We start from the raw sequence: 11,614 nt of genomic DNA, 5'->3' as shown, positions 1-11,614 counted from the left end.
TAAGGTATCAGCCAAAAAAATTATGGATGAACCTTTGCATTGCCAATAAAAAAAACATCACATTATATAAAACATATTTTATTACTCATGGAATAAAAGGAGACATGTGTAGAAAACAGCATTAAAATATACATCAATCTCCTCTACGTCTCTCAAATACGTGTTGGCTGTAGTCACTCTTTCTTAAGGCATGTTGATAAAATCCATGGGTCGTTTGATCAGTAGAGTCACCTCCAGTTCCTCCCTCTCACTGAAGAACTGAGCCTTTCCCTCGTGGCTGTGGATCGGATGTGGGAGATGAAGACCGAGTTTACTGAAGAGAAAAAAGACAGGTTAAAGCAGGGGTGTCAAACTCAATTTCATCTCGGGCCACATCAGCATTATTGTTGCACTCAAAGGGCCGGTTGTAACTTTAAGACTATATAAAAATACATATATAAATATTTAATATATATAAAATAATGTATTATATTACATGATTGCCTCTGCATTGGATTATTATCAGATAGGGTAATAACTTCCTAATTAACTATGTCTGAAAGCAGAAGTCTAGGGCAAATAATTGCAAGTCTCTTCAGTGAGAATGTCACAAAATGATTTAAAAAGAAAAGCCAAATTCTGAATAAAAAAGTCAAATGAGAGATGCATTGTGGGACATGTAGTTTATGGGCAACGTGCTTCTGTAAATCGGCATGTAATCGTAATCGTAATTGAGCTCTTGCGGGACCACAGAAAATGAAGTCGCGGGCCGGATTTGGCCCCCGAGCCTTGAGTTTGACACCCCTGGGTTAAAGGGAGAATCTGAGTGGAGGAGGATGTTAAGAGCGGGGTGAAAGAGCAGTCAAAGCTCAGATCATGACGTGAACCTCTGATTTAAAGGAAATGTCTGCTAATGGGAGCATTTGGTCTGAACTGCTGCTGCTCCGTTTTGAGGGGATTCAAAATGAAAGAGAACATTTTCAAAGCATCCCTTACTATTTAAGTGTCCGCAGATCAAGGAACTTCTCTTTTACATCCAGGACCACACTTTGTTGCTTTAGTGTCTGGTAGTTTGATTTTCACCTAAGAGTGGGAACAAGTCAGCATCATTAATATTGTACACAGTTTGATCTTCATGGGGAAAGAAAACAAAATTCTACCTATGTAACGTTGCCTAAATCATATTCTCACTCTTGTGTATCATTACTTAAACTATAAGGTGTTACATTACTGTCACTTATTTTCTTGATCTGTTTTGTGGAGAATTGTCAGATTTTCCAAAACAGTTACACTCACTCTGTCTTGTTGTGCAGCTTAACAGTTTAATTGTAGGCCCCTTAACACTTTGTATACCCTGCATTAAGTTTAAAATATGTTATTAGTTTTTCAGTCTGAAATGATGTATTTCTTATAATGAATTATCCAAAACGACCCCACCCTTGGCAATGGGAGAGCCTGTTATACAGCCTGATAATGGGTCTCCTGCTGCTGACCCCTGAATACATCCTTGAAAGCTTTTTTATGTTTCGGTGTCAAAATAAGGACATTGAGTATAAAAATAGATCAATTACCAGCATTGATTCACAGCACATGGAGGATGGGTCTTTTCCATTCAAGCCAAGGAAAGATATCCTCTGTTCCGACACTCTGCTTCAGGATTATATCATACCTGAACACAAGGCAATACACACATAAATGTAACAACTCTGCAGCTCATCCAGAATGCAGCGGGCTCGTCTGGTCTTCAATCTTCCTAGATTCTCCCACACCACGCCGCTCCTCCGCTCCCTTCACTGGCTTCCTGCTAGAATCCACTTCAAGACACTGGTACTTGCGTACCATGCTGCGAATGATCTGGCCCTTCCTACATCCAGGACATGGTTAAACCGTACACCCCAGCGCGTGCACTCCGCTCTGCATCAGCCAAACAGCTCGCTGCACCCTCACTGCGAGGGGGACCCAAGTTCCCATACTTATATGATTCTGTTTTCTTCAAGTTTGTATCTTCTTGGTCGGAATGCACTTATTGTAAGTCGCTTGGATAAAAGCGTCAGCTAAATGCAATGTAATGTAATGTAACATCACATTAGACTAAATCAACAGGGCATTAACCAGAAACGGAAAACAAACAGGAAGGAGTGGGCACTGAGGGTCAGCTGAGGTCAATGGAGAGGGAACATTCATATATTCAACCTTTATCACTTTAGTCATCATTGATTGTATTTATTTTTTATAAAAAATCTAAGAAAGACCACATACTAACAGAAGCGAGGCAATGCCATTACAATATTCAAAATCCATTAAAATATTTTGATTATTAATTTGATAATAGGTTTGGAAATAAGGATGCAAAATAAAATATAGTTATGAAGACCTAGAACTTAATAATTAGGGTAAATAATTTGTAGGATAAAAATACAATTATTTAAATGAAATACATTTATCGAAACAATTACGAGTACAGTTCCAGAGGTTTAAAACATGTCTGGGGTTGATTTTAAGCTGGTGCTGTCTACATTTGTTTCTTGTTCACTTAAATCAAAAGCAGTACAAGGGTAATGACCAAGGCAAGTATAAAGTAATACTACAATAAAGTTTAGAATAAAGAAGGGAGGTAATTTCAATGCATGGATGGTTTTGACCTTTTGGTTTAAAGGTTGAATTAAACTAAAGAAGAATGAGGAAAGGTGTAATCCTTGTGAGGGTGTAGCCAGTGTGTGTCCCCTTTAAAGCAAGGGTGTGCCTTGCAGTCTTACTCAGGCTGTGGGCGCGGGTCATTATCGTCTTCATACTGGCAGCCCTCAGCCACCTCTTCCTCGCTCCAGATATCTTTGCTCGTTCTCTTCACATAGGCAGTAGACACTAAATACACAGTGAATAAATACACATGAGCAAATGTAGTTTGTACAGTTCATCAAGACACCTGAGTAAGTATAATGAGGTTGGTGCTCATTTTTAGAAGTTAAGTGTAAGAAGAACTATTAAGCATTACCTTCTTTATCTGTTTTGGGTGGGGGGACCAACTTGTCCAGGACCAAGCCGGGCACAAAGCGTTGATATTCTGTTGAAAAATAATTGATATTATCGTAAGGCAAACAGGGAGTTTGAGACTCAGCTTGATTAGATTACACATTTTTGTAATTCACTCTAATGGACATAAGTCTTTGGTTTCAGATATATTAACATTTTCCTCTGCCATGAGTAACAATTTATGAGATAAAAAAAATAAAATTAGTTGGGCGGGACAGTTTGGATGAAAGACAGAGGATAGAATATATGATCTCTCAAAGATAAGCAGACAGAAAGAGGAAAACAATTGCATGCATTAGGCTAAATCAGTCATTATAAGGCAGTTATTAGACAAAAAACTACAAATACACACCTTTCACTCACTAGCAAAGTTTTCTGAAAAACATTACTTTGTGTGTATTGTATTAAATATTCTTCATATGAAGGCTGAGTGAACTAAATTAACTTTTAAACCTGGGCAGACTAAATCAAGAGTGGACAATATCTTACTTTACAGTCTTCATCATCTTCATCCTCCTGCTGGGTTGATAACAAGTTGGACAGAGCCTGTAGGTGCTGCAGCGATGATGCTCCAGCAAACTCCATTCAGAAGAAAAACAAGTTACTTTTGGCTTATTGTTTCTTAGAAAAAAGGCACGACCACCCCCTCGAAACAGAAACAGGTCAAATAGTTTAAGAAATATCCTTAAAAAAAAGTTGAATATGTAAATGTAGCTTTTCCATTAGTGATCGTATGGACTGTTGCTTTTGTTGACGCTTGTTCCGTTTCCATGGAGACGACCGGGCTGCCATCAGGCTGCCATGGGAACAGTGACGTCAGATTAACGGAAGGGGAAATTCAATTTGTAGTTTTTTAGGGTGTTTTAAAATAAAACTCTTTATTGCGACAACAACAAAAATACTTGAAAAAATACCATCTCAAAGTGTTATTCATTACCAGAATATAATTACTGCTTTATTAACGTGTAGAACTTTATTATTACCTTTAAAGTATGCTGAGTAGGAGCTAATATTCATATTTGTATAGGATATGCTCTCCATAACAGGTAGCCTAGTTACACCTATAACAATGCAGAATACAAGATCATGTTTGATATTTAAAAAGTTAATCTGCACAATAACTGATAATTAAATGAAATTCAGCAAAAATATAAATATAGTACAGTACAACCAATAAATTGGACTCAAGAATAATCTCAGAATAACATTAGTCCCTATATTCGACCACTAAATACTTCTTAAAACAGTAAAATAATAACAACATGTATTGCAATGTGTATGCATATAAATAAAACCTGTCCAGCATACTTTGAAATAGCTTTACATTGATGTTGTGCTTTCAAGCATAATAAACGCGTTTGTCACCAAACTACTGAAAGGTGGCGTTATTATCGCTCCGAGTATGAACCAGGTCCCTCCTGAGACACCGTAGAGATTGCATAGCACGCGGGGATCATGTTGAAGGTGACAGGCAGTGCAATGCCGGGACCTATGAGTTTATTATTCCCGAACCCCGTCTTTGCTGCCTCCCGTGACGGGGATCCACAGCCGTCCGCCCCCTCACTCCTCCTGGACGAGCTGTCTCTGTACACCGCTCCTCCTCCTCTACAGAAGCCACTACATGTGCAGCCTGAAGCGGGTCACCTGGAGCAGAGTGTCGCCACCCTGCGGGAGTTCACGGAGCCATACACGGGGTGGTGCAAGGACACCTACAGCACAATTCAACCCAAAGTTCATAGCGTGGTCCAGTGTGGGAGCGACACCTATGCCTATTTGAAGGACCCACCAAAGGACTTCTATCCCCGGGCAGGAGTAGTCGGCTTCACCGGTGTCCTGGGGCTGTTCCTCGCCAGGGGCTCCAGGATTAAAAGGTTTATGTTACCGGCGGGCCTGATGACGGTGAGCGCCTCCATGTATTACCCGGAGAAAGCTGCGACCATCGTAAAGTCAGCCGGAGACTCCGTGTATGACCGGGCTGTGCAGAGCTACGCTGCCCTGGAGAAGATGGTGAATCCTCAAAGTAAATCTGGAAAAGACTCAGAAACTAAACCCTGAAGGGTCAAAGTGTGATTCTGCAACAACTCAGCAATACCAAATCATCCTGAGGGTCAAAGTGTGATTCTGCAACAACTCAGCAATACCAAATCATCCTGAGGGTCAAAGTGTGATTCTGCAACAACTCAGCAATCACCCTGAGGATTGTAGTGTGATTATGCAATAAAAAAATCAGCCTTTTCCTGATATTGTAGATTGACATTTGCTGCACAGACAGGCACTAATCTGTGTGACTTCCTCATGCCCACTATTTGCACTAAGATTCACATGTAACTCAGGCCGGGCATGGCCTGTCACAAGAGCTTTGCAACTTGAATAATCAACGTATGCTTCTGATTTGAATGTATATTTATGTAGTGAAATATTAAAAATCTACTCTCTTATGTTTGACGTCTTCAGACATTTGTTAGTTGCAGACCTTCATGCGTTACATACAATCATTACAAAATAAAATTAACTTTTTTGAGAATGAGTTGCTTATTTTTTCAGGCGAACTGTCAAACATTTCTTATAATATCCTCCTGGGACCCAGCCCATTGAAAATGTCCACTGTAGTGGACATTTTATTAACATGTGTATCCTTTTACTCTTTTGAGCTAGTCTATCAATATCTGATGTGCTGTACAGAGGACATCCTGGTCTTTCCAGTGATATGTCATTGGTTACAATTGCATGCTGGGAAGTCCCTCTTTCTTTTCATCCAAAATGGCTGGCATACCAAAAACAAAATTGTATAGAAGCAGAAGTAAAATATTGTTGAATAATTATTATTTTTAACATGAAAATCCTATATGTTCTTGTTTATTAACATGTGAGGAACTATATATATAATTAGTTCTGAAAGCAATTAAATCATTCAAGTTTTGAAATAACAGCTCTTTTATAAATGTCCATTCTAGTGGACTCAGGACTATCTTCATGGACTTTATGATTCAATATTGTCGCAGGAGACGGAACTGAAGCAGATATTTTCTGTACCAGATAGTTCAGGGAGATTAAGATGTTGAGCTCTCAGAGGATGAGAGAGATGAGGATTTCACACCTGGGATAGAAGAGGGTCAAGAAGAAGGAGGCTCCATGAGCGCACAGATAGACAGAGAGACAGATAGGGATAAGCTGGAAAGACATGGCTCTCTGTGGGCCAAGAGTCATCAAGTATGCATAAAAACACGATTGCAACTTTAATTTCAAACATCATATATAACACTACAGGAGTTAGTCAGTAAATGTGAGCTACCTTATATATAGTTTCAAATATTACTTCAAAAATCCAGATTACATTAGCAATTTAACCATTTCCATAAAAATCCGTAGCCATGTGTGAGAAATCTAAATGTCTTATTTGTAATTACAGTATTACCAAAAACAATGCCTGGAAAAACCCAAAGGTGAACACTGTATGACTTAAACATCTTTATTCATGTCTGCCCCAAAAAAAAAAAAAAAGTACAAAATTAAATATCACTTCAATGAAATCCCCTCAGAGCAGCACCAGCTTCTCATTCAGAGCGATCTGTGCTTGGGTGAGGTTAGACAGGTAGGTCACCATCAACAGGTCCTGCAACACATTAAACACATTCATTTTGTTATTACAAGTGTGTTCATGATGACATACCATTAGTAAACTACCTAAATATGCTTATACTCCTTTAACAGTGTTACAAGAAGGTCACAGAGACAGACACTGGCCGTTTCTCAATGTCGAGTATACCTGCTGCAGAGCCACTATTTCAAGTATACTACGTCATCGAGTGGCGCCGAAGGACTGTTTAAATGCATGATAAATGCCCAGCATTCGGCGCCACTCGATGACGTAGTATACTTGAAATAGTGGCTCTGCAGCAAGTGTACTCGACATTGAGAAACGGCCACTGTGTGCAGGAAAAGAGTTATGACACTAGAGGAGTTAGGAGAGAACCAACAATGGGAGGCAAAGCCTTATTAAGTGCTTCCTGTAATCAATGTGAAAACAATGCTGTATAAAACCGCTTACACCAAATCAATTGAGAATAAAAAAGGCAGAGAACTTACGTTGATGTTGGAGTTGAGCATGTTCTCAAAGTCCTCGGCTGAGATGGTGGGCACCTTGTTGACGAGGTCCATCAGGAAGCGACCCACGCTGTTATCGGCCGCCACTTTGCCAGACTGAGACAGATCGAACAGCATTAGCTTTACACACACCACAAACTCCATTACTTTACAAATGATCTCTAGAGACATATATAGTGATACGAGTGTTATAAAGTAGAATATCTGGAATATGACAAGGAAAACTAACAGCAGAAGGTATTGCTTTGTCATTTTGCACATTCTCTAATCATTCGAGATGCACTGATTGGAGTTTTCGTGCCTGATTCTGTGTTTTTAAAGTCTAACCTGGAAAGTTACAGCATACAAAATAATTGTTCTTCTACAACTCTATTGTAGGTATATATATTAAGACTAGGGATGGGTATTAAAGGGGCCCCGGGGCTGAATTATTAAAGACCGTGGTACCGTTAAGCTCCGACGTTATCTGTCTTTTTATCGGTACTGGAGACAAAACATATATGTCATATGTATTTTTGCTACACAAACATTATATTGCAGTTTTAGTGTCGCCAACTCCGTTTCTAATACGCAAAAAGACTGCAAAATGCATCTATGATTATTTTGTATCGATCTTTCCAATCCAGACGAGATCTCTCTCTCCCGCCTGCTTGTGAGGGGGCGGGGCAGTTTACACACACGCAGCTGCTACATGCAGCAACACACACACACTGAGGAGATGGCTGAGAGAACGCGCTCCGAGGTGTGGTTCAACTTTACCCGTCTCAATGCTCGTTGCCAAAAGTGCAATAAGTGTTTAGCATGTGAGGGCGGTAACACGAGCAATTTGTCTAAACATTTATCAAAAGTGCTCCACATCCAGACGGAGGAATGCACCGGGTTCGACCGTCTTTCTAGCAGCTCTGTAGCCCCATCCACGAGTAACGTTTCCACGTCAGGTGTTATGTATGCTAGCAGCAACACACGGAGTTAACTCATTATACAAACATGGGTTAATGATTAGAGGAAACAGAGTTATTTATTTTGTTAAAGTTTCAGCTATTCTGTTTACAGTTCTGTCATCAGATTATTTAATACCATTTGTTAAAACATTGTTGTTTCTTTTGATGTGAAATATTATGTATTTAATTTAAATAAAAAGCAATGTTAGATTTGTTTAGTTAACCTTACCTTATTTTCCTCTCCAAAAGAACCGATAAGAGTACCGTTAAAGGACCGGATCGATAAGCGGTATCGATAAAAGTAGTAGTACCGTTAAAACCTTAACGGTACCCATCCCTAATTAAGACTTACTTTAATACATAAATTATATATTTTTTCCAAAACAGCACCAAGTCTCAGGAACTTCTATCACTCTCTCTAAAATTCATCCAGGGGACCACAGGTGCAGAATATCTATATGCCACATACATTTAAAAGGAAATGTTGAAAACTATGTATAGGTCAATGGTTTCTTTTTTAATACCCACACCCACAGACCCGCTATGAGAGCCAATCCACAACAGTATGTGTTAATCAACTATCGGATAGACATGACAGTTATTCAGTTTTGACCTGTTGCTAATCATTTGGGGCATGTCTACTAATCTTATCGTATTTGAGTCACATTATCGTTTCAATTGCTCTATTACTCACCAGCACATCATCAATGTATGCCAGCATGGTGGTCAGCATGTCCTGAACCCTGGCTGCAGAGCCCCCCACCTGGGACAGATCAGAGGTCAGCCCCTTGGTGCGACTCGGAAGGACACGAGTCCTCTGCAGAAGGTCCACTGGAAAACACACACGGGATTATTAGAGTGCAGTACTGCAATTAAGAGCCAAACAACCGGGACAAAGTTATACATGTATTGGCAGGGGAAATAATTAACAGGCGCTATCCAAGTTGACAAACAAGTTGTTTTAGAGACAGCAATTCAAATATCACTGAGAATTTGACGATGGCAGATATTTAGTCAGACAGATTTCTCAAAAAGTTATCTTCATTTATTGTTTGTGATCTTACCGCCTATCCTCTCAGTGTCAAAGTAGACATACTTGACAGTGAGCGGGGTGAACATCACACCAACTGTCTTTCCTGGCACGCCCATCTGCGCACTGTGTAAGAAATAGAGAAGCACAATTAAGCAGGCACTTCATTTGTAGTTGATCACTCAAAAAAGGACCATGTACAGGGCTCAGACTAGAGTTAAACCTTGAGGTCAGTGTTTTCAAACAGGATAATCAGCATACCTGACGTAGGCGCGGATGCTCATCTTGCTGCTCTGCAGGGCCGTATCCATGGTCAGGTGGATGGGGTTGGTGGCTTCACGGCTGTAGTACTCATGAATGAGCACCGAGTGTTCTGTGATGTCAAATCCTGTGGCATACCTGGGAGGACAGATTTAACACTGGTTGGAAAACGTCTTTTATATTCCATCTTTGACATTTCTAATTTGGTCAACTGACGCACCATCCGATGATAACCTCAGTGGGTGACACCCTCTTGTGGAGCTCGTACATGTTCTTAGCGAACTCCATGTCCACAGCAACCTGTTGGCAAAGAGAATTACATTTGACATATTGCCCTTCTATAACAAAACAATGCAATATGAGGCAGCCAGGTAGTTTCTTCACTCTTACATACAAGCCCACACAAGAAAAAGAGCATGCGTTTTTAAAGAAAGCTTATCTTAATTCATGTATGGTTCAGGAGTAACATGACCTCCAGGAAAGACAATGGTCCTTCTGGACAAAGCCATTTAGAATTTTCCATCCAACTCCAAATACTTAAATGTACTACAGATACTTGTACACAACATGTTCAGAGTGTTACCAGGGGAAAACATTATAAAAAGCCAGGGCTAAAAGTAGGGTACATGTTAAATATGCTACCTTAAAGTGTTGGACAGCACAATAATGATAATAATGTAGTAGAACATTCAAATGTATCTTTAATATTTTAAACGTTGTATTCTTTGTCTATACTTTATTCCACCTTTTAAATATGTTAATGCCTGAACACATTGCTGCTGTAACAAAATAACTTCCCAATTTGGGATCAATAAAGTATCCATGTATACTGTGAGTAAATGAGTATCACAACATACCTCATCTTCAGATTCATTGTGAGGGACAGAGAAGCAGTTGGTCACTTCAATTGAGTGCTTGTCAACAGTACCTGAAAGAGAAATGTTGCATATGAGGCATTATTATTTAGCTAGCCGCCTTAGCCATGATAGCTACCAAACAAGAGGCTAAAATCATAACGAACCATCATCAACAACTACAATCAACTATTTTCAATATTTGTTACTACATACCATGGTAGTATATATTAATCAGAGAAGGTTAAATGACTTGGCAGATAGTTAATGTTCCCATCTGTGTATTGATAACAGCCAGCTGTTACAAGAGATGCTGCTAGTTAGCTGTGTTGGCTAACCAGATGTAGCTAGCTACTACTGGATTGAAACATGCGCTAGCAGGGATGCTAATCGCAGGGAAGCTAACATTAGCATGCTAGCCATCGCGTCTTTTATCAGACAGCATCCCGCCCAACAAATAATTAAAGTCTCTACGTACCCAACAGGGTGCCGATACAACGACTCGCTCCCTCATTTCTCCGCTCGTAAGAGTCGCAGATAGAAGCGAGAACGACGGGGTGAATCTTCACCACTGGCCCGTACACCGACATGTTGGAAAAGGAGGACTGAAGCACCGCCTGCTGGCAACACATATACCGCCATCTGGAGGCCGGAGGACGGGGAGCTGGTGTTGAAAATGACCCTAATTATAATGACGATTCAATGTTTCTGATATCATTAGAGATGGAAGAACTAAGTACTCAGAGGATTTACTTAGGTAAAATAAGCAATACTGTTAAAAAGTGTGAAAATACTAAGTTAGAAGCACCATATATTTTAAACTATTACAATTATTGCCTCATGCATGTGTTCATTAGTTCAGTGTTGTACTTGATAAAAGTGGGTTTTATTTTAACTACTTAACCTATAGGCCTAATTAGCTAGTGTATGTGATGATTTATATTTTGTATTAATAATCTAAATCTGCAAACTAACTTAATGTCTAAAACAAATGTAATGGAGTAAAAAGTATAAAGCAGCATAAACTAAAAACACTCAAGGAAAGTACAAGTACTTAAATGTATACTTAATGACAATGCTTGAGTAAACATACTTAGTTAAATGACACCACTGGATATCAGCATCATTATTAAATCAGTTAAAAATAGCTGTATGAATCATTTTATTAGGTTTTAAGGGCTTGGCATAATACTGTCCATAAGAACCACACAAATATGCATTGAACCACTTATTGGTAGAAAATAACAAAACATTAAGTACCTCAAATTGTTTACTTAGGTATACTTAGTTAAATATTACACCAATGGATATCAGCATCATTATTAAATCAGTTAAAATAACTGTATGTAGGTTTTTGGGCTTGGCCTAACACTTTCCATAGAAGATCCTCACAAATATGTATTGAACCACGTATT

General features: G+C 39.3%; 3 protein-coding genes across 3 annotated transcripts; 1 reads left to right on the top strand and 2 right to left on the bottom strand.

Annotated features, from left to right (window-relative positions):
- Window positions 1-68: 68 nt before the first annotated feature.
- Window positions 69-4,461, bottom strand: dnaaf6 (dynein axonemal assembly factor 6). The gene is given in 10 exon segments (XM_034204468.1): window positions 69-313; window positions 976-1,028; window positions 1,030-1,062; window positions 1,551-1,604; window positions 1,606-1,648; window positions 2,736-2,841; window positions 2,972-2,996; window positions 2,998-3,027; window positions 3,029-3,040; window positions 3,499-4,461. Coding segments are annotated over 10 exon segments (582 nt in total). The 5' UTR covers window positions 3,595-4,461; the 3' UTR covers window positions 69-183.
- LOC117538610 (MICOS complex subunit MIC26-like) lies at window positions 4,442-5,449 on the top strand. Its single transcript, XM_034204467.1, has 2 exons — window positions 4,442-5,067; window positions 5,117-5,449. Exon 1 carries the CDS (start codon window positions 4,465-4,467, stop codon window positions 5,062-5,064), a length of 600 nt encoding a protein of 199 aa, XP_034060358.1. The 5' UTR covers window positions 4,442-4,464; the 3' UTR covers window positions 5,065-5,067; window positions 5,117-5,449.
- A 783-nt stretch (window positions 5,450-6,232) lies between these two features.
- Window positions 6,233-10,845, bottom strand: eif3f (eukaryotic translation initiation factor 3, subunit F). The gene is made up of 8 exons (XM_034204466.1): window positions 10,678-10,845; window positions 10,203-10,273; window positions 9,566-9,645; window positions 9,346-9,483; window positions 9,119-9,210; window positions 8,749-8,885; window positions 7,096-7,209; window positions 6,233-6,622 (listed from the first exon to the last, which is right to left on the bottom strand). The coding sequence occupies exons 1-8, from the start codon at window positions 10,829-10,831 to the stop codon at window positions 6,545-6,547; spliced, it is 864 nt and encodes a 287-aa protein (XP_034060357.1). The 5' UTR covers window positions 10,832-10,845; the 3' UTR covers window positions 6,233-6,544.
- Window positions 10,846-11,614: the final 769 nt, after the last annotated feature.

Source organism: Gymnodraco acuticeps, unplaced genomic scaffold, assembly GCF_902827175.1.
Source record: "Gymnodraco acuticeps unplaced genomic scaffold, fGymAcu1.1, whole genome shotgun sequence".
NCBI classification, from domain to species: domain Eukaryota; kingdom Metazoa; phylum Chordata; class Actinopteri; order Perciformes; family Bathydraconidae; genus Gymnodraco; species Gymnodraco acuticeps.
Note: the sequence above shows the minus strand (reverse complement) of the source record. Positions and strands in the feature narration are given on the sequence as shown.

What these genes read in the sequence shown, in the direction of transcription:
- LOC117538610 (XM_034204467.1), top strand. Translation starts at nt 4,465, where the DNA reads ATGTTGAAGGTGACAGGCAGTGCAATGCCGGGACCTATGAGTTTATTA.
- eif3f (XM_034204466.1), bottom strand. Translation starts at nt 10,831, where the DNA reads ATGTGTTGCCAGCAGGCGGTGCTTCAGTCCTCCTTTTCCAACATGTCG. An exon ending in ACTGAGGTTATCATCGGATG is followed by an intron (nt 9,484 to 9,565) that starts GTGCGTCAGTTG and finishes CTGTCCTCCCAG; the next exon opens with GTATGCCACAGGATTTGACA. An exon ending in TGCTCAACTCCAACATCAAC is followed by an intron (nt 6,623 to 7,095) that starts GTAAGTTCTCTG and finishes AATGTGTTGCAG; the next exon opens with GACCTGTTGATGGTGACCTA.